This window comes from Mesocricetus auratus, unplaced genomic scaffold (genome assembly GCF_017639785.1).
Source record: "Mesocricetus auratus isolate SY011 unplaced genomic scaffold, BCM_Maur_2.0 Super-Scaffold_100011, whole genome shotgun sequence".
NCBI lineage: Eukaryota > Metazoa > Chordata > Mammalia > Rodentia > Cricetidae > Mesocricetus > Mesocricetus auratus.
Window position 1 is genome coordinate 60,910,247 of NW_024429195.1, and position 23,923 is coordinate 60,934,169.

Genomic DNA, 23,923 nt, shown 5'->3' on the forward strand with positions numbered 1-23,923 from the left:
TTTCAGCCAATGATCACAATCTATTCAAAAATTGAAAATCAGAATCTTTACATCTATTTAAATACTGTTAGATGTTTTCCCGAGAGAAAATGTTTAGTGGAAAATCTCATTTTTCTTTTAGTTGACTTGATAGGCCATTCTGCTAAAGAAGAAAATAATTATTTTATTGAAATATCTGTCACATCATGGGATCAGAGGAAAATTGTCTTCTGGCTTCTTCAAATCCATAAGTGCTCAGAAGTTCCATTCTCTCCATAAACTTTCTCAAGCTGATGTAATGTGTTAAGTTAGTGCTTATGAGTTTAAAACACAGTCGGATGCTTTGTCACTATACGTGATGGCTACACAAGAAAGGCAGAACTATCTGCCAACACCCTCCATGTCTTATGAGACTTGGTGATATGTGTTGGATACATTCTCTCAAACCCAAATGCATTCATTGTTTAAGTTAAGGGAAGCCCCAATGCCTGATCTTGCATCTTCAATTTCTGCTACTATGCTATGTTTATTTATTTCAGTCTCCCTTCTTTGGAAATAGGTTCTTATTTCTAATAAACCTAAGCTTTCTTTAAGATGCAAATGTTCATTTCAGGCTGGATTAACTCCAAATCATGTACATTCCCTTCTGGTTGTAGAGGTTACACCAAGCAAATTTTCTTTTCCTTAAATTTTAAGAGCAAGAAACAGGATGAAATTTTTACAAGAAGCCTAAAGAATTACATATAATTGAATATTTGTATCTAAATATTTCCAAAGAGTACTTTTAGGATTAAAAATATATTAAGTTTTAGAGATTTTGATACCTAGGTTTTACTATTCAAAATGTGAGAGAAATCAACTATTAAATTTTCTGTGTGTTGGATCTTCACAAAGAATTTCATGTAACTCTCAGTATTATCATTGTGGTATCATTGCTAGTTTTTAATTTGAATTCTCAAAGAAGAAAAAGTTCACTGAGTTTTAAAGTCAGAATCTTCTCACCGCACACCTCTAACACTTTCTATAGTACATCATAATAAACTGAAATAACATTAAACACTATAATTGATTTTGATTCTATTGTTTCCCTTATTAAGTTCTACATTTATTAAAATTCAACACCTATCATTCTTTTAATTCAAAACCATATTGTACTAACACAATGCTAAAGGAACAGTTCTAATCCACTCAGACTAGATTTTGCTTCATAATAAAGTAGCAGAACATTCAATAATAATTCCATAGATATTTCAGAAATTTATTTTCCAATGCTGTGTATTAATCAAAGTCTGAAAGTTGGGATTAACAACTATCTGCTTATACTTCACTGTTTTCAAAGGAGCCCATTTCATTTCCTAGCACAGTCAGAACGTTGCCTGAAAAATTATAATACATCTCAAAATAGCTAGCAGCTATCTTTCTAACGAAATAGAAGCTTCTCTTATCTAACTCAAACCTCATGACTCTTCTGTGATATTTTTCTAGCCGTAGGTGTTAGCATCTGCTGTTATAAAACTTTTAGTGTTATTTGGTGGGACTGAGGAAGGAATAAAGCCAATATCATTTTTACAGTAAATATTATACAACCAGGCTGCATGACCAATTCCACAGATTGCAGGTTCTTTATGAAAGAGCATACATCTTTAAGCTGACATTCATTTACATGTTTGTGTTCTTGAGATCAAATCTGAGCTTCTCACCCACATAACCCTATAAATAAAGCAACTGATCTCTCTTGACAGTGTAGGGACATGGAGCTGTGAACTTCTTTCTCTGTCACTTCCTGGGGGCTGCTAAAGCTGAAATAGCTCAACTCTTCTAGAAATGCCCTACCTTTCCCAGTCTACCCACACACACACAATCTCACGAGTTGTGCGGCTGAAAGACAACCAGAAAAGGTGCTAAAGAACAAAGTAGCTCACAATAGAATTCCCAGATCTCAGCTATATTCTTCTTTCTCATTTCCCTACATAGCAAACAGACCTAAAGCATCCAAAAGTGGGGTGGGGGTGATAAATGGGAAGAAGCGAGCAAGGCCTGGGGCAGCATGGTGTGCTTCAAGTAAATTGATGAACAGAAGACTCAGTTAATGTAAACCTATAATCACTGCCTCTTTGAAAAGTCCCTCGAATGCTGTTATAATTTATGTTTCATTTGTCACAAATGAGAAAGAAGACTTCAGACAGCAGGGACTAAAGAACTTAGCACACTCATTCACTACTTGTAAACCGGTGAGCTCCTTCTCTGGGTGAATGGTACACATACACACACACACACACACACACACACACACACACACGCACGCACGCCACTCCATTCATTTCTGTATTGTTTTATCCTCTCTTAAAATCTACTTTCCAGCAGTTTTGTGACCAGCACTCTATTTTCTCCCTTTCTGCTCAACAATGTTAAATTTAAAGTAAATATGTTTTTCATAGACACCAGTTTGACACTAAGTCAAACAGTTTGCCTATATCACCATACTAAATTTGCCAATTTTTAATCATTCATTGCAAGACATTAAAAGGAACTTCAAATACCAACTTTCACAATGCTAGAAAGGCATTGGCCTAAACAAGTTAAGCAAATCCATCTACTGACGTTTTTTAAGGAATTTTCAAAAGCCACAGGTCTGTTGAGATAATTACATTTCTTCTAAGCATTAACTGGATTTCAAGACACTGTAAGTATAAAAGCATAAAACTGTAAAAACTCTGCAGTCAGTGGCCAAACTCTGACTTTAATCATTTTATTGATGTAAAATACAGAAACAAAATATAAAACACAGCTATCCCTTCCCTTATATTTAATAGCTTTGATGCCTTAGTAGAATCCTTGGTTTCACTATTTTACTAATTCATGTTAAAACATGAATAATTATGTGAATTAAAATTAGTTCATATTAAAATATGAACAGCCCAAATACTTTGGGTTAATGTTTCACTTCTAGTCAAAGCCAACAAAAGAATACTGTGTACTTCTGTTCTCAAGAAAATTATGAGAAGAGGTAACAGAAAATAAAGATTTTCTATAAACAAACAGACATCTTCATTGGAACAGTAGAATAGTAGCTGACCAAGTGTTTCATGCTAAGTAATTAAAATCATTGATTCAAAACAGGAATTGCTAGAAATTGGATTAATTAAAAGAGTCTGATGGTTCAAAGAACTAACACTGAGATTGAGCCAGATTATTTTTTTCCAAGAATCTAAGATTCATGTTACTTTCTGTTGCTTAGATTTTCTGTCATAAATAAAGATAATATTGACTTAATGAAATGATAAGCACAAATATTTCATAAATTATTCCATGGATGCATTCAGTTGATTTTTTTCATTTAAAAATGATTACTAATTGAATGACAGTACATATATATTAGCTAATAAGAGTGGCATCAGGATAGGTTTCTCAATCTTAGCCAGTTCTTGAAATGTATGCTGCTCTGAAATACATCTTACTACTAGTTCACACTCAGCACAGTGTAAGCATGTGTTCGAACAGACCTGTCATCTGCCAACAGAAAGGGTGAGATCTTACCACTAACATCATGACTGCTGTGTTAAAACATTATCTCTGATAGTATTGCCCAGGGGGAACCAATTATTGAAGCTACAGGGAGATGTATGTTTCTTTTCATTACTACAAGCTTGATATTCTAGTGGAACTTGTGGCTTCAAATGACTAATTTTATTCTCCTCAGAATCTGAGTTTTTTATGATTTCTCTATGAATTGCATGAGAAGAATCAAAATGCCTTGCCTTTCAGTTTTTGCCAGCAGTCTTTGTTTCAGAATGTTGCCCTGACGTTATGATATATCCATAAGTCAGAATGTGTTGAAAGCATCAGCAGTTAAATCATACATATAAAACTATCTATATTTCATTTAGATAACTTGGCAGGACTAAAAAACAAACTTTTTAGTATTTTCAAGCTATGAAATGTAATATAACTTATTGGAGATGATTTTTAAATTTTTTTAAATTCCCCTTTGTGATGTATGTTATTCTATAGTCTTTCATATTACAAAGCCACATATCATAAATCACATATAAGATTAAGTCTTCCTTCCATCTCCCATTGTACTAATCATAAAAATGAGGTCCATAGAGGTTCACAGGATCAAGGTATTCTAAGAGGCAGAGCTTAGACTATACCCATTATCTATATTGTATTTACTATGATCCTATTGTTACAATCAGTAACAATTATATTTTACATTCCATTGATTTTTGAGTATCTCAAAGAAACCTGATAGGAATACTCTATGTTTTACAAAACTAAACTCTGCTTGGAAATAATAAAATTACTTAGTTTTCATTGTGGTCACAAAAGAACTTTGGAATATATGGTTAAAGAATTGAAGCTGGATCACAAAATCCTAAGTCTGGTTCCAATAATAAGAATTGTGTCACCAAAATCACATCTCAGATTGACAGTGTTGTGGTCTGACGGTTTGAAATAATTCTATCACCCTCAGTCCTTTGGCAGTTTGATATATAAGGCCAAACTATTTGAGATGATGTAAAAGGACCTCAAAGGGGGGAAAAACAAAAATAAAAACTAGGATACTAACAATGCAGGTTGTGCTTGAGGAAGCCATATTATTATCACAAATACATATTCAATAGACCATGTTCAAGTAGGCAAATCATGTAGGAAAAATCATTGACAGAACAATGAGCTTCAGAGTCATTCCTTGATCTCTGAAAACTACAAAGAATAAATGTACAATTTTCCCAAAGTATCTGAAAAACTATTGTAGCTTTGAAGTTTTATCAGTCTTTGACTGAGATAATAAAAGGAAATAGGGTGCCATTGAGTTTTTGAGAGGTGTTTGAAGGATCCATGTTTTCACAATATTTAAGAAGGGCTTTTCCTGTCACTAATTATTCTTAATAGTCCAATAAGCATTTACTGAGACCTTCACAGAAGCAAGGGAAAGGGAGAAACCATATAGTAGCTCCAGGTAGCTTCTCCCATGGTACAGACAGTAGTTGGCACATGTAAGCATTTATGAATAAATGATTTTTATTTATAAAACATCAGAAAGCATGAATAAGTGTGGATGAAATATATGGTAAAGGGTCAATGCATGTCACTAACCAGACAGATTTTAAAGTATTTGTCTAGTGCTGGTGAAGAAACGAAAGTAAAGAGAATTCTATGTTCCTAGTGGAAATCTGTAAGAACCATTAAGAATAAGCATGATTCATGCAAGGCCATATGCTGACAGTCACAAGGCTTAGACTAACAAACTCCAAACAGAAGAATAAATTTTTGAATAGAAAAGAATGAACCCCCAAGGGAAAATCCACAATGTACAAGAGTAACTAGGTAAGGAAGCTCCTTTAAAAATGAGACCAGAAAATAAATCAAGGATTGTGGGAGTTCTACAAAATAAAGATGAAAGCTTGTATCCCAGAGCCAATAAAACAAAAGAGACAAAAATCACACTTCAGCTGCTAGGGAAATGGACAGGTGAAACTGCCATGGAGAAAAACATATTGAAAGGAACAGAAAACAACGGTTTGAGAAGAAAATTAATGTTTGGTCTAGAGCAGTAGGGATCCATTGGATAATCAAAGTGAAACACCCTGTGGATGACAAGACAGGCAAGGAGCTTCGTTCTCACTGTTGTCTACCTGTCACTTTGTGTAGTGATGAAATTAATGAGCCTGATGCTCGCTTTTCATGACTGGAAAGACCCTGGCATCCAGGTCTCCACTCTGGCACAGCTGCCACACAAATCTACTGTCAGCATAATCAACTCCCCGAGTTACAAGGGATTTCTAAAACTATGCTCTCTTGTTTCTAGAATTAGCACAATGTACTAGGGGAAAATTCCTTCAAAAAGCATATGATGCAACTAGGTAGAATTGTTTGTTTTTCATCTATAGCCTTAAACTGTTAAAAGAGCAAGGAGCATATCCACCCCCTTAGCTGATACACTTTTTTCATAATTTAATCTTAATAACATTAAATTGCTGAGAAAGGAAACAAATATTGATAATAAAATATTGAATTACCCACAAGTTACCAACAGGAGCCATGTTCCATTCTTAGAATATATTATTTTCCTTGGGCATCTTTGCCAAGACAGAAAACAGATTAAGGAAATTTTTAACCAGTTCAAGACATCAAAATAGAACCAAAATCTATTTGTTTCAAATGTTTTCTTATATAGAATTTGAGAAGACATTAGCTTCTACAAAGGAGAAAAAACTAAATAATAACTTGCTTTTAGAAATCAGAACTTGAGAGGAGCCTGCTAAAAGGTCCATTGATAAATGAATCTCTCTTAAGCTACAAAATCCTGTTGTCTGCAGAATGGTTAAAACCTGCTACAAACTTCCAAGGCCTCAGAACTGATTGTCTGGGGAATGGCCTTCACCACTGCCAACTCTCCTGGCATCTTTCCTGTCTACCAAGACACTCCTCCCAGGACCCAGAAAGCTGGTGGGCAGACCAGCTAGACCTCTAGAAAGTTTTACCCACCCAAAGACAAAATACCGTTTTCCACATCAAATTAAAATCTTCAAGTACTATGAAGATATGGTCTTTTTAAAAAAGACTTATTTATTATGTATACAGTGTTCTGCCTACATGTATCACTTCAGGCCAGAAGACGGCCCCGGATCTCATTACAGATGGTTTTGAGCCTCCATGTGGTTTCTGGAAATTGAACTCAGGACCTCTGGAAGAGCAGCCAGTGCTCTTAACCATTGAGCCATCACTCCAGCCCCTGAAGCAATGTTCTTATCATTCAAAGCAAATTATTATTACAGAGACTGTATAGGATTATTTGATTAATCCATGTGCAGAAAAAAATGGCCATCAGTCAAAACAAATTGTGGCATTCAGTGAGAAACATCAGTGCTGTTAAGTTATTCCATAATGAATATGAGTTTGATCAACAGCACAGTAAAACTGAAATGAGATTAAGGGATGGAGTCCCTGGTAAAATTTTGCAAAAAACAGCTAGTGGTTTTGTGCATATCAAAGCAAAATATGTTTACTGAAGTTCTGTGGATTTGAGATCTGGTATAATAAAGAGGCAGTTTCCATTTTATTAAATGTAAGCTTTATTAAAGGTGCTCATTTGATATGTAAAATAAGACTGCAATTAGTATGTATCATCAGAATACAGCCAGAAATACCATTTAATGTGGCATTTTCCATGTTGCATCTTGTTCATAGATTTGTATGTGCTAGAGCTACCCAAATAGAATAAAACTCTTTAAGTCAATTATTTCAGACTTGGTTAGCATTCCTCCATCACGCCAAGCATTGGCGTTCCAAGTAGCCACTGTAATGGACAAGCCCACCAGTCTCTCCTACACTCTTAGTAACCAAAGTGGACTTACCCAGAAAAGTCACAGGTATGTTTGACGTCAGTGCCTGCAATAACTTCTCTAGTATACTTGCAAGGACAGATCATCCCGTGTGTTTGTTTTCAGGGACAGAAACTGAAAACAGAAACAGCTGTGTAGGGCAATACACAGAATGAACCCCTAAGAAAATTACCATGAGTACCATTTGGTGAAAGGTTTGTGAATGTACTATAATGAAAGTAGTCTCATGTACTAGGTTAAAATAATCTAATGTAGATTTTGGTGTCTTTGTCCTGCTGAGTGCTTTGTTTAAGAAAGTCATCACTGGGTAATTAATTAGATTAAAAGTTTAGAAACCAAAGGAAGAAAAAGGAGTTAGGGAGAACATAGTATTTTCATGGTTGCAAGCAAGGCTTTGGAATCTACTTCAAATCTCACCTCCTCCATGCAGCCCTCCTTGAGATTCAGGCCAATTTATCTTTTTCTTTCCCAGCCATTACAGGTACAGCCCATCTGCTCTACTGAGTTATTGGCTCTGTGTTGCCTGTCTTTATACTGTTTTCATTGGATGTAACTGTTTTAAGCTTCTCAAGGCAAGGATTCGATTCCCTCTGTTCTCCATCCTCTACCCACATCCCTCTACAACTTGAACACTTGGCAGAATATCAATGACAAACAAATGAAAGGGTAAATGACCAACTTCATGAAAGGCTAATGACCAACTGCATAAATAAAGGGTTAAATGGTCCGTGAGCTTGGTGAATCAGTCAGTCTTGATGAATTTTGCCCTGATACACTGGATAAAGTTTCAATTTACAACCAATGGTCTCCTAAATACAGTAATTATGATCTGGACCATGATATCAAACATTACCAACCATACTAAAGTTTATACACTCATACAGTTGTGTGTGCATGCACACAGACACACACACACACAATTATGTTTTTCCCATGAAGATTTAACACTTTTAACATTCTCTGAAGGGAGCATATCATTACAAAAGATGTCCAAAACCTTCATTCTAAAAAGTGAGGAAGAGAAAATATATCAACTACCTAACTGCCAAAATAGACTTTCTATCCATTTAAACTTATGAGAAATTCGTCATTCTGACTTTTGTTTGAATGGGTTTTTTTAAGTTACATTCTACATGCTTTGTATACTTTTCCAAATTGGCATTTGATGTTGTGCCTACAGAGGTGACATGCATGCATGCATGCATACATACATACATACATACAGTGTTTATTTTTCCCACTTGTACTTCTGTAATTTATGAAAAACTTTAAAATACAAAGCTGCTTTGCTTTATACCAATCTTTATAAGATGATTATCTTTATGTTTTTAAATTATTCATAAACAGTTTCAAAAGCAAAGCATTGAAATAGGGTCTTTTTTCTACTGGTTAATAGCAAAATAACCATTTTCATATTGTGTTCTTCATCTTGGAGAATCATAATGATCCAGAAAGATTGCAGATAATTGGGGTAAACGAGAAGTTGACAAAAAGCTTCAGTGATATATCAATGTATGAATTTGGAACTTATTCATAAAATTCATTAGAGAGACGTGAGTTCAGGAGTGAGGCTTTTATTGGACAAATAGAGATGTGTCAAATACAGAAAGTACCTGAAGTGACTGCTAAGATTTTGCAGTATCTATAGCAACAAAATTATCCATGTTGTATTCAGGCCCCTGACTGGTCTAAGACTAGTGTAAATGGACAAGCTTACATTTCTTAGGAAGGAAAGAGCAGCAGTCCATCTAGGAAAAAAGGGACCTGAATTTAAGGTGATCTTGCAAGATGAGGGATGGTTATGCAACTGACAGAGAATATGGAGCCACCTGTAAAAGTGAAACTAAGCCTGGGATTTAAGAAAAAAATTATATTTTATATAAATTAATATATATATATATATATAGAGAGAGAGAGAGAGAGAGAGCACGAGTGCACACTAGACCCTGAACTAAACCAAGATCCCAATGAGTAAATCCACAACATGTTGGGTTGGGCAAGAAACAAGACCTGTGGAAGGAGGAAAGGGAAAAGAGGAAGAGGAGAGTTGGAGCTAGGATTAGGGGCTCCAGAAAAGCAAGGGGTGGAGAACACTGCAGGGTGTTCTCACTCCTACTGAAAGAACAGAGAGAGCATGGCGCTGTAGGTTTCTACAAACCATGCACTGATCTCTGAGTCACTGAAATTTCTTTGGAAATCTGAGTCAGAGTAATAGCTACCTACTGAAGCATCTCTTGGCCACAGCAGGGTGTTCTTTATAAATTACTAATTCTGTGAATCTGAGGGTAATGTATTCCAATTGGCAAGCTTCACATTTGGGAGCCCAAGCGCCCAGTGGAGTTACTGGGGAATGCTAAAGGTTTCCCTTTGAAAAATGTACACTGTGCAATAACTTTGTGATTGTGGAGCTTTTAACTTGTAGTTCACAATCTTATATTAAAGAAAAGAATATTTGAAGTATCCATGTTGAAAAAGAGGAAATTCTTCAGAGTCCCTAAAGTAGATCATTTTAATATTTATTTTGTGCCAAAACTCCCTTAGAGAAAACAAATGATATTTTTTGTAGAAAGAAATTTCTGTCCCGCCCCATCATGCAGCCCTTTAGTACCAAATAAACACACTGAGGCTTGTATTAATTATAAACTGTTTGGCCAATGACTCAGGTTTCTTATTGGCTAGATCTTTCTTAATTATTAACCCATTTCTATTAATCTGTATATCTCCACGTAGTCTTGGCTTACCAGTGATGCCCGGGTCTCTTACCTCCTCTGCAGTGGCATGGTATCTCCCTGGCAACTCACTCTCTGTATTCCTCTTCCCAGAATTCTAGTCTGTTAGCACTGCCTATACTTCCTGCCTAGCTACACCCTGCCTGTCCAATAAGAAAAGCATATTCACAGCATACAGAAGGACATCTTGTATCAATTTTTCAATATCATTATTGTGTTTTTTTCTAGAAAGAATACTTACTAGTTGATTTCAGTACATATGCCCAGGAGCCTAAATTTATAAACAAGAGCCTATTAAGCCATGTAAATTCCTTCTTAATATGAATCATCATGTTATGTTCTGGGAGCAATTACCTCCCCTTAAATAAAGCAAATGGCATCTACTTTATAATGCTAGAAAAGGAAAAAATAATTGTGCATCATTAGACACACCCTGCTAAATTTATATCCCAATCTTGAGAAGATCCTGCACATAACAGGTACCCACAAATGTATTTGATTACATAATATATGTTTCACTATTCAGTGTATACCTACCTTCATGGAAGAGTAACCATTCTTGGGGAGGGGAATAGTTCCTTTTTTATTTTCCTATAACAGAACTATTAATGCAATTTTGTTTTAAAATGTTGACTAGTATTTTCAATGTGTCTATGTCAATATCAATGTTCACATCACAAATACTCTACAAAAGCCTAAGTTTTAAATCAGTAGGAAGTATGTTTCATGCATAGGAAAAGGATATATTAGAATGTTGTCCAAGTATATGTAGATTTAAAATACTAATTATTTTCAATGATTTTATGCCAGTTTACTATACCACCCAATATCAATAATACCAATGGAATTTAACAAATGTACCTAGTAATTTTATTTAAAATTAATTTATTTAAAAGTCTGTCAATACCAATATTTGTGATAAGTCTGAGAAGTAAATATTCGATAACTAAAGAGAAGAAAGAATAACATTCCAAAATAACACACCCAAGAAAAACTTAGTGGTAGGAACGGGCAGGGATGTTCCAATGTCCTTAACCTGTTCACGGCTTCCAAGAACCAGGATATTCAAGTCACTGAGGCACCTTTTTCTGCCTGCCCCCAGGACTAACTCAAACTATCATTAAAAGTTTTTCTTTAGCTTAATTCTTATGTATCCATTTACCTTTAGGTCAAGAAACACAAGAAAAACTAACTCATTAATTAGAAAATTAAAAATAATATCCACAGAATTTTCATGCTTGTGTATCATTTTCTGCCAGAAGCCTTTAAGTTAAATGTTGAAATTCTGATTTGAAATTTCTTTTGTTGGTAGTTGGTAATGATAAGCAGCTGCTGGACACTGTGCCAACAGCAGTGTTTTGATGGAAGTGTATTTATACCAAGGACATTGCTCCTGGCCACACTTTAGACAGTTGTTTATTTGCTTTATTGGATTTTTTTCCTTTAAAATGTCCTATTAAAAAGGCCTCAAAACCAAACATGACTTTCCTTTGTATCCTATTTTAATTTACACATTTTTAACTGAACAACCTGAAGACATTTAAATTTCTCAGGATATAAATCAATCTGTTGAGTTTTTCTATGTAAAATTGAAGTGATAATGAACAAAATTGCTGCCAAGATTAAAAGAAATAATGTGGCTAAAGTCATAGCACGGGGGCTGGACCATAGTGAGCAGATTTTCAGTAATCCAAAATGTGTTCCACGAGATTTTTCTCATTATACCAAAAGTGAATTGAGCGAATGCTGAGGATAGTGCTTCTTAGGTAAACTTGCTAAATTTAAAATATTGCACTTCTCTATTCAATAGTAAAATTTAATGTAAACGTTATATTCACATCCATTTATTAAAAATAGCTATCCGTATACATTAGTATTGCCTTTTGTGTGAATGTACAAAATAGCTAGAGTAAGGTTTTTTTTCTGTGTCTATCTAGACGTGGTAGGAAATTTCTAGTAATTATATTTCAGTAATTATATATTATAATGTTCAATATATGTTAATCTGCCATTAGATCAACTAAAAGCAAATATACCCATCAATAATGACGTATTATTTAATTAGTAATTATGTTATTCATCACAATATTCAGATGTTATATGTATTAAAATTAATCTGCACATTGGATCAACTAAAAGCAAATACAGCAGTCATTAATGTCTCAAGAAACGAAGGTTGCGAACTGAAACTTTTTCAGTGGTTTGAAATTACCTTCCAGTTGTACTCTTTCAGACTCCTTCTTGTGACCCCATGTTCCTCTCTCTTTAACTTTTTTTTTTGATTGAATAATGTTCCTCTGCTCTTACCACCTATTTTCTTTGTATGAACTTGTCAAATCATCTCAGTCTTGTCTTTTGTAATTTACGAGGTCTTTATGTAGCTCTCTGAGAGACTATCACAGAAGTCCGACTGGGAGAATAATTTATGAGATTTCAAATGAAGGCCCATTATTTAACATTGTCTTGCCTGCATTCAGCACATAGCCTCCCATTCACGCATGGCAGGGTTTTAACTCAGTCATCAGAGACAGACGTGTCTGAGTGAAGTCTTAAGAATAGTATCATTGGTTACGTGTGCTGGCAGTGGCTTCTGCTTTTTTTTTAAAAAGCATGAACTGTTCAAGTAGTCTAAAGAACATTAGGAAAACATGCCTTAGGGTGTGTACTCATCTCTACTGTTCACACAAGTATTTCTGTGGCTATAAACATGGTATCAAATGTGGTATATTTATATGCCCTGGGTTATTATCCAAAATTCAATAATATGCAAAGTGAATGTTTTTCACTGCAAAGCTAGATGAAGAGAGAGCATGCAAGAGTGGGTCTTCTGTTTTGAAGAGAGGTTAATTTTAAGTGTTTTACTTCACCAGAGTACTCCTGACTTGTGTTCAACAATCATTGGCACTAATGATGTTTATGCGGCTCAAGGAAAATTATGCTTTTTCTTACGATTTCAGTGCCCAATGTCTTTTCTTATTACAACAGACAAATCTAATTACTTCTGACGAATTTGAAGAGCTGTTATTTGAATCATGAATAATTCCATTTCAGACATAGTTAGAGCTTAAATATGCCCATGAAACTTAGCTTTTTATCAGCCAGTCAGATGCTAAATAAGGAAATATTTTAGTTCCTAGCAGTTGGGCAGCTATAATAGAAAACTCCTTGTGTGTAACTTTTTTTGGTATATACTTTGTTATATTAAACAGAGCCTTTAAATCAACCTTTTCTACTATCTAGAACTTACCACTTCCTCCTCTCCATCCCCCTGTGTGTTCTCACCAAGCACTGTTCATGGTGTCAATCTTTCTTTTGATATCCCTCTTCCAATATCTCATGTCCCCTAAAGATTCTTGACATCACTGAATTCTATGCCTTGAATATAAAGAAATGATAGCTACCAGCACTTGAGCTCCTACTCTGTGCTGGATACCATTGTAAGCTTTTTTTAGTCTATTGACTTTTAATCAGCCAAAGGAAATGGGTGCTATTTTATTCTTAACTTGATAGAGAAGAAAGTAGAAAGGATCATTAAGCAATCAGGGCAGTTTCATAGCCTCTACCTAGCCAAGCCCTGTACATCTCTCCATGAACTACTATCAAGGCACCAAATGCTTATTCCTTGCCTTCAGTATGGTTATACTTTTTACATTTAGTTTTCTGTTTGTGTGATTAACTTCTGCCCCTTCTACCATGCCATAACATATTAAAATAACACCTAGTATTTGCTTGATGAATAATTAGTTGACATGAATTAAGCTTGTATCATGCTGGCCAATGCACATTAATACTTAATTCTTATAAGACTTACTAAGGTACTTACCACTTTTACCTTTACTGAACAGATAAGGAAACTGAGACAAAGAGAGGATTTGCCAAAGATAACAGAGCTGGTAAACGATGAAACCAATGTTCAAATTCAGAAAACTGGCTGGAAAGTTATGCATGCTCTGCATAAAGGAAGAAATGAATTAATGGAAAATTAACTTAATTAATGGAAAATTAACAAGGGAGAGGTGACACGTGATATAGACAGAGGTAGAACAGTCGAAGCACAGGCCACAGAGGCCATAAAACCCATGGAACAAAGCACGGGGCCATCCAACCACAGGGATGGTTGTCTGCTTCATTAGGTTACCAGTTCTATTGCTAATGTTCTTTTTCTTCTCTCTTTCAGTGCCACCGTGGGCCTTAATTGCCATAGCCATAGTTGCAGTCCTTTTAGTCGTGACCTGCTGCTTTTGTGTCTGTAAGAAATGTTTGTTCAAAAAGAAAAACAAGAAGAAGGGAAAAGAAAAGGGAGGGAAGAATGCCATTAACATGAAAGACGTCAAAGACTTAGGGAAGACCATGAAAGATCAGGTAATGGGCACACCCCTTATTTAGAAAGTTACACTCTTTGGTTAAGTCACCAGTTGGGGCTCTGTTCTGTTAAGCCAGATGCTCATGGAAATGAACAACTTATGGCTACTGTTGCTTTTGTAGAGATGCTTGACAGTCCTTTCTGTCTCCCAAAGTGTAGTGGAGAGCGATACAGAGGGATTTTCTCTCTCTCTTGAACACACACACACACACACACACACACACACACACACACCCCACCAGGAGGGAACTCTACACCAGCAGGTGTGGCTCCATGGGCTTGGCATAATAAGATAATTCCTGAGTGAAGCATGATCCTAATTAGTATTAATAAAAAACCCAAAGTCAAATATTGAGATACTGGGGTAAAAGCTAAAATATCAGAAGGACCAGCCAGAGTCACCTCTTACCTGTCTGACTCCTCAGATCAAAACGACAGAGCTCCTGTCTATGCCCCACCTTATCACTTCCTGTCTCAGCCCCATGTTGTCTCTTCTGTCTCCTCTTTTACAGACCTCCAAACCTCTATGATTAACTAGTGGCCAGTTCCACCCTCCAATCTCCAGGAAAGCTTTATTTGTCAAAACACAAACAAAATAGTGTAACACCTGAGCATTTTCATTCCATCTCATTAGCCAATCTTGATTGGAATTTTTTAAAACACTGTAATACAAGGTACCTGAGTGCTTCCCCTCCTGGGCAGGGGCCCTTTCTGACTCAACCACTGCCCATAGTCTCTTAAATAGCTTCATCATAGTCGGTAATTGCCAACATTGCCACATACTCTGCCAGCTCAACCGTCAATTGCCAGAAATAATGATTCATGTGTGGTGAAGGGAGATAGGTTCTAGTCCTAAAGAACATGACAGAGTTGAAAGACAAAATTATGCTTCCTCAATTAATGACCATAATTAGAACAGTGATGCTGTTGATAAACCATATAACCAAGCTGTCTTCCATGCTTAGAGAAAATATTTGGGTTGCCTTGATGTTGCTGCCTATTTTTAACTAAATTAGCTGGACAACTTAGTCAAGGTAAAACTTAATATAAAGTATTAAATGTTTATTCACTTTTGGAATAATACTTAAATGTTTATAAAGAATATTTAATGCATAAAAGAGAATGTAAAGATTTTTTCATAGAAATATTTATAGTTATTTCCTATCAGATAATTTAAAGTTCTATTTATTCCAAAATAGGAACATATGTAGACAGTTTTGCCAATTGTCTTATATTATTAATTACTATTAATTGAATCATTAACACATGAACCTAAAAACAATTTGATCAAATGTTAACACAAGCCTCATAGAAGATACGTGTAGCTTCCTCGTTTTCCACACACTCACAGGCTACCCGTCTTTCCCAGGTGGAATTTTAAACTTCTCTATGACACTGTAGTGTCTATTGACAACAGTTTCCCAGGGGTTCACTTCTCATTCCCTGCAGCTGAGCTTGGTTTCAGGTCTGTGGAATAGATGTGAAGTCTAGTCTAATGCTCAGAGAGTTCAATTTCTCTGGCCGTTTCTCATCAGTTACAGAAACTCATGTACAACTACAGATAACTAAGAGGGATTTTTCTCTTGATTTAATTTGTTAAGTAGATACTCAAATTTTGGATTATAGCAAGTAGGATTTAATACTGATTTTTCTTCCTTCTTATTCATTTGGGGTTTTTTAGACAGGATCACAGATTTTTTAAACATCTTATAATTAAGTATAGAAATAATTTCCCCAGATGATCATGGGCTAGAAAAAGGATGTTATTTTAGCAATATCTTTTAAATTTTGAATATATAATGCTATTATTTTTATAGTTATCATAAAACTCAATTGTGATTTTCTTGTGTCCTGGAATTAACACTTAAAAGTATTGATAAATGTTAAAGGATAACTGTAGCATTCTATTCTAGGATAAAAAGTAATACTTTCATTTGTGGATTTGTTCTGTATGATGTAATAGTATAATTGATGGCACAGTGACATTATTCCCATTACACCATGGATAAATGACCAAGATCTCACACATAGACTTAATGGTGACTTTCCCATCTATCTCCTGTTCCTTTGGATGGAGAGAGGTAGAGTAATGTGGATCAAATAAGGAAGTAGTAGGAAAAAGTCAGTGATGTATCAGTTTATAATAATTTACTGTTATAGCAAAATATCTAGAATTTCAACCACTTAAAAATGGTTTTAATTACTCTGAGTCAACCATTTTATGTACTTCATGGCATTAGCTAGGTATGATTTTTAATTTTAAATTATAGAATGAAATATAATTGGAATAGTGACATCATGCCCCAATGATAATTGTGTAACAGCAGTATATGTTTCCACCAATCCTTACAAAAATACTTACAGCTTGTGAAGATGAATGCTAAAGATGAAAATAGCATGCACAGATTTTAGAAGAATGACCTGCCACATGGTATCCCATGATCCTCCAAATGATACTGATTAATTCATTTTTAAACATTGTTTTCAAAATACTTTCAGCAGCATGTCACAGTGAACATGGGGAAGGGAAATAATGCCATTACATGGCTCTCTCGTTTAAAGATAGGACAGATAGGAACAATTATTGGATGTAACTCCTAAAGCTATATAGACTCGAGGGCAATCAATAAGTTTTTATTACTTCAATCCATTCCAAACGCCCAGAGATTCAAATTTTAACACTCATGGCTATGTATCTCTTTAGAAAGGTTTTGTAACCTTTAAGAAATACTCTTAAAATTCAGCAATGACTTCAAAAGTAAACTCTTGATAGTATATTTATGTTCCAAAAGATTCACATTTAGGGTTTTTTTAAATATCTTGAATCTCGAGATCACTAACTATACAGGGGAGCCTATAGAATTGTAAACTTAGAGCGGTCATTTCTCCATGGTTTTCACTGATGTGTGTGGATATTTTAATTTTTATTTCTTCCTTCTATGTCCTCCTTATCTGTGTTAATGTCTCATGACTGTTCTGGACTGTCCCTTGCGGTAGGTTTCTTCTGCTACTAGACATTCCTACTCAAGGCTGGTGGCTGGGCTCCACAGCTGAGGGCTTACCATTCTGACATCAAGAGGCTGAACTCAACTGATCTTCAAAGATGAAGTGTTTCCTTTTACACATTGCTATCATGGGCTAAAGAGAACAGGATTTGAAAGTTTTACATTGATATAGTAGAAAGAAAATGCAGTCCTTCACACTCCTTTTTTACATGCCCTGCCAAATCCCATGTGAACGAACAAACAGTTTTTCTGATGACTGTGGACTAGGTAAATTTTGAATGCCAAAGAAAACCACAAATGTATCCGTCTAAACCTGAGAACTCTATAAAAGGTCCGATGTTCAAAACAAAGTTTCCCTAGTACAATTTGCCTGACTTCAGAGCTGGGGAATTACAAGCCTTTTCATCTGAGTTTTTCCCCTATGGAGGGAAGCATACTGCTCTCAAGATATTATAATAGCTACTGACTTACTAGGTCTGAGTTTACTGTAATGGTACAGGGTACATCTTGATGAAGCTTGGTCTCCAGGACAGGAATAGACTTAATCACTCTGGTAATCAACAGGAGCACTGAAAAATTATCAAGAATTTAGCTCCATTTCATGTGAAATAATTAAAGAGCCCTGCACCTTCTATTCTGGCAAAAAAAAATCATCTAGGGAAAGGGAGCTTTAATATCTCAGGTATTTCAAATTGCATTGGTCTGAAACATGATATATAAGTTATCAGCTCTGCAAAGGGACTTTTGAAAAAGTATTTAAATTCATTATTTTCTTTTTCCTATGACAAATGGAGTGCCAAGTAGGTATTTTCAGTCGGTGGATGCATTAAGGAATTTTCCATTATTTAAAGAAAAACAAACTATTACAAGGAGGGAAACTAGCTAAACTGCAGTTCTCTAACAGCCTCTATGATAGTGCCAAAGGTTATGTAGGGTTCTCAGGAACAAATGGAGTCTATCACCTAAAGTATTTGAGCCAGACTCAGACATCTTAGTGCATTCATCAGTAACTGTGCAGGTCCCTGCTTTGTACTTACATAATTATTATAATATTCAAGGAAGTACCCAAGTATAAAGTAATCATTCTAAATTAAATGTAATAGGGCTAGCCACATTTGAAAATGGTAATTTTCAATTTCTCAGACTCTTTGTGGACTCCTGAGATGTGTCAAAAGCCACATGTGATACAAAAAGTGATACATGTGACAACAGCTCGACTCTGCTCAGATGTCTTCTAAACAGAGAGCAGAGCTTAATGAGCTCTGTCAGTCTTGTTGCAGAGGGGTTTGGGGGTGGGGGTCCTTGTGGATTTAGCTGAGAGGAGCCAGACTGGACTGGGGTTGCCGTTCTCAGCACCACTGAGGCTATCGGTGTAAGTCATGAGTGAAGGAAGAGTATCCACTCAGAATGACAATGGCAGAGAGAAAGTCCATGTAGGGACAGCAAGATGGCCATTGTCTGATGGGCCTGAGGCCTCTTTACAACCTGGCTAAAACTATCACATTTGAGTTCTGGAAGAATTCTCAGGTCAGCTTGAGAGCTGACAGTAGTTACAGAGCAGTAAGGACTCTTTGATGTTGTCAGAGATATGATGGTCCATTGCTCATGCTTTATTTCAATTTTGGAGAGATTTTTGCAGCTGCACATGTACCAGAAAAATGAGATAGTAGAAGGAAATGGATAGCATTTGCTCATTAAAACAACAAGTGATATAAAAAATAAATGACCAAGGGAAAGGTACAGGCAGTGACTGGAACAAAATATGTTGATGGCTGCTATATAGGCCTTTAAATTTTTAAGCATACTAGTGAATGGAGAGATGGAACTTTTCGTAGTTTACAATTGTGAAGAATGAACATACATAATAGAAATAGCTGGAATAATTTTGCATATTAAGAAAACTTTTTGATTTCTGAAATACTGATAATGAACTTTCAAATATTTTAATTTATATTCTACCACTAACATTGAAGAATATTGAATTGTTTAGATTAGGTTTTGTAAGTCTAGTATCATGGCCCTTGTTCTTTAATGCAAAATGAATTTTATACCCATGAGATTTCCAGAAATTACAAACATGACTCTTTTTGTCTTTGGTATTCAATACACTCAAATCAGTTGAATTCAGCCTTGCTTTCTGTGGAGCTGTTATGAAAATGAAATGGTAAAGTTCACCTGGAAATGGGGTGAACTACTCTCTAAACATGCATTTGCTGGCGGCATGTTTTTCTCCTTCTTTCTTAAATGTTACAGTCATATGTGAAGTGCAGATAATTTACATTTTCCAAGGGTCACTCGGCCATCTTTGGCACAAGCAATAAGGCAACAGAAGGCTATGCATTCCATATGAATCTCTCCACCGCATGTACAAATGATGTTTTACATGAGGCTGAAGGCCTCTGCAGCTATGAGAATGTGAAACCCAGCCTCAATTCAAGCATGTCTATCATACTAGAAAGAAAGAGGCAATGTCACCAGAGCCAAGAATACCACCAACTTGACATTTTCCTTGCAATAATGTTATAGTTTTGCTTGCTATAATCTCAGGGGGCTTCGTCCATTGCTTCCATGTTGCTTGCTGATTGGGTGGGGGGGAAGTTCTTGCACAAGTGGAATTTAAAACAAATAAGAATGTGTTAGACAAGTAGATTTCAGCATCATAGTGCTTGCTTCAAACAGCTTGGAGGTGTGGCCAGTTTAATGTGGACTTTGATGAAAATTCATTGGAGTTTCTTTTTCCTATCCATAGGCCCTTAAGGATGATGATGCGGAAACTGGATTAACTGATGGGGAAGAAAAGGAAGAACCCAAGGAAGAGGAAAAACTGGGGAAACTCCAATATTCACTGGATTATGATTTCCAGAATAACCAGGTCTGAGGGGAAACCATCTAATTCCATTTTCTGAAATTACCAAGTAGCAATTGAAGCAAGATACTCTTCTTAAAACATTTCGTTTGCTGGAAGGGGAAAATGCAATTATCAAAGCTATTGATGAAATCATTTCGAAGTACAGGCAGTCCCCTAGCTGCTAATTTAACTTCTGGTAATTAGAATTCACAGTGTTCAGCCGATTATATCTACTCATGGCACTGACAGGAGGCAGACAGAATACAAATTAACTCCACGCCATCAGTCTGCTGCTGAGAGCTCCCAACCAGCCCAGTCCCGAAAGGTCCCTCAGTGTGAGTAGGAACAACCTTCCCTGAACTCTATAGATTTAGATCCCAAACACCACCAGGGGCCTTTGATTTGAGCTGCCATCCAAGCCCACATTTAGAAAAAATTGGGTAAGCAGTAAAAGAATTAAACAAACACTAGCCAATGTCCTATGTCTTTTAAAGTCAGAAATAGCCTTCTGTGCAATACCTTGATGCTAGGTGAAACTCCCTCAAGTGATTAGACAGTGATTCTGTCAATGCAGAAAGACCAACAGCTTGATTATCAGACCCCAAGAAGGATGCCCAGAAGTGACAAGACTAGAGACTGCAAAAGAAACACTCCTACTTTCTCAAAAAGTGATGGGGTGCATTGCGATCAGTGACCATAGCGGCCACTTTTCTCTGAGTAGCTCCAAGTGTGGAAAATGCCTTTGAAAACCCTTCTAGGTAAGATCCATAATGTTAATAACCATCCTTTACTTTCTACAGTGTAAAAGAAAAAGTAGAATGAGCCAAGTTCAGAATGGAGGCCTTGACCTGCTAGGGAGTTCAGCTACCTCCCACTCATTTGCCGTTCCCTTTCCTTTGCTGGGAATGGAAGGACAGCAACTCAGTACAGTACCAGTATGCAGCATGTGCTAGGGAACACTGCTTGATGTGTCATGAATGATGAGTGACTCAAACATTAGTGGTCGGCTTGGATGACTAATGTCCAAAGCCAAATACTCATTTTGTTATGATGGCCGGGAAGATTTTATTGATAAATATCATATTAATTACAATGTCCCTTGCTAGTTTTCATCACCACATGGTTCCTATGAGTTAGGGAAGGTAAAATCTGAGGAAACTTGCAGACAAAGCTGTAGTCAAATATGAGTATCTGTTTACCAAAACAAAAATAATCCTACAATCCTTGAATTAAGCTTTTGTGGTGGGAAAATGGAATATGTCCCTCTTAAACAAATCACTCAATCCTCTAATGACAAGATATCCAAGTCTCTAAACTACGATTATCTCGCTGTACTGAGCTTCAGTTGCCCAAAAGAAAATCACTTGTAAAAAGTGAGAATATTACTTATAACAAACTGAGAGACAGTGAGTTTTACTAATCGTATGTTTATAATCTAGTGCCTCCATTAGCTATTCTTGGATCATAGCTTTGTTGGTATACTACCTCCTAGCATTCATGGCTCCTGCCGAAAGACAATACCACAAACTAGGCAACAACATCTCCTTCAGGATAGGATCAGAGTTAGAAATTGAGCCAACTAGCCAGAATGCACAGAGGATGCGCTGGATCATTTTATAAAAAGTGAGTAAATGGATTGCTTGTCTGCTCCATTGGCTAAAAAACCTCAGACTCACGTGTCCGGGACCTGTAGTGGAAACCGGTGGTGTATCCACATTTACTGAAGAATCTGTAATAAGAGGATTTTATATTTTTTTCCTTTGCCAACATATTGACAAGATGAGTTTGGTGGCTCATGCTTGGAATCTGAGTACTAGGGAGATGGAGGCAGGTGGTTAGCCACAACTTTATACCCAGCCTGAGCTATAGAGTAAGATTTTTAACTAAATATAAACCAATATAATAATGCCATGTTATTTTAATATTCCCAGTGAAATGAGAATTTTATTGGTGAAAACTACAGTGCAGAGAAAATTGCTATATTAGGAAAGTGAAACATAGTTATTTAACAGATATTCACATCTATAACTTTTCCTTTTGAGAAAACTTAAATTATATATTTTATTCCACAGCCTACATTTAAATGTAAACTTTCCTAGACAAGTATTCTATCATAAGCTAAGGTTTTAAAATTTTAGATATCACACAAGAATAAGTCAAGTGGGATAGAAACTTGAAGCTCTCATTTTTTTATTTCAAAATATTAGTCAGTTACTAAGAAATTTCCATTTAGCTGCTCTGAGCCTTTAAAAAAGAATAAAAAATTCCCTGCTTTGCAATTACTGACTAGTGGTTGTTTAACTACTTATTTCCACTTATAAAGCATGAACTGCAAGAAAAACAAAGCACAAGAGCTTTTAGCAACTGGGAAGTTATTTGATTGCAGCCCTTCTGCACATATGAATTCCATATTTAACTGTAATCAGCAACCTTTTAAAAGCCTCTTTTGTCCTTAGAACTAGGCTTCCTAGAGCCCGCATCTGTCATAATTTGGTTTCTGAAGCCTACAGAGCTCACTGCATTTGCCCTCTGTATTCAGATTCATGAAAGCAAAAGTTGATGAAAGGGGAACATCACAGTGTGTGAAACTGAACAAATCAGTCTTTCTCCAAATGATCATCCTCTGCTGTCCTTCATTTCAGCTGTTGGTCGGGATCATCCAAGCCGCTGAACTTCCTGCCTTGGACATGGGGGGAACATCTGATCCATATGTCAAAGTCTTCCTGCTGCCTGACAAAAAGAAGAAATTTGAGACAAAAGTTCACCGAAAAACCCTCAACCCTGTCTTCAATGAACAATTTACTTTCAAGGTAGATTTTTGGGTTGATTTATTGCTTCGACTTCATTGTTTTTGATTAAATACTAGTTTCATCATGACACACATGCAAGCATAAACATGAACAACTTACTCTAGGACCCACCTCGGTTGTGTTTAAAGTATTTTACAATTAAATTTTCAGTTTAATGAAGAGTCAGCATTGGAGGTTTTGGCTATGTATTTTCATAATAGAATGTAGACCTTTCAATATTAGAGTCATACCTAAAAAAGCAAGGTCTACTCATGTATGCCAGTGGGCTTTGACAATGCACCCCACTGCCTCCAAAAATAAAACCCAAGCTATTATTGTCCAGGGGTTCCACGGCTATGCAGTCAGAATGGAGAAGCTGTTCTCCAGTGCTTACCATGCTATCATGGGAAGGTTTGAACGTGCTAAAACCCTTCCTCCTAGCAGTAAAAAGGTATGGGCTTCTCTAGCATAATTCCTTTACTCTAGGCTCTTCTCTGGCGCTCTCCATCATGTTGAGACACATCAGTTGGCAAACAATAACCAAGAGCCATTCTGACCATACAACAACTCATCAAAATGACTTGTCCTGAAAGCCTCAAGGCACCTTGTAACTCTTCGCTTGAAGTCATTCATAAAAACAATGCTTCTGGTGGATGTGTGGCATTTTAAAATATTTTCCTTAGAACAATACATTTCTAGAAAATGAAATTTCTGTGCATATGCCAGGAGGCTGATTCAAAATTACCCCATCCACCAGGCAGGTTTAGCAATCACACGTGCCTTGTGTTGGCAAACATTCCAGTGGGAAATGAACCGGGGGGGCATGAGTCACCTCTCAAATCTTGTTTGCAATTTCAT

The 23,923-nt window shown here is 36.1% G+C and overlaps 1 protein-coding gene across 2 annotated transcripts in view; it reads left to right on the forward strand.

The window, feature by feature from the left end:
* The window catches only part of Syt1 (synaptotagmin 1), a 381,145-nt gene that overhangs the window by 221,678 nt on the left and 135,544 nt on the right, over window positions 1–23,923 (forward strand). Inside the window, exons 4-6 of one of the 2 annotated variants that reach the window (XM_040754927.1) lie at window positions 14,238–14,422; window positions 20,178–20,300; window positions 22,919–23,086. In XM_040754927.1, coding sequence (XP_040610861.1) covers window positions 14,238–14,422; window positions 20,178–20,300; window positions 22,919–23,086 — 476 coding nt within the window. The remainder of the gene's footprint in view (window positions 1–14,237; window positions 14,423–20,177; window positions 20,301–22,918; window positions 23,087–23,923) is intronic. The other variant, XM_040754928.1, reaches the window with a different exon arrangement.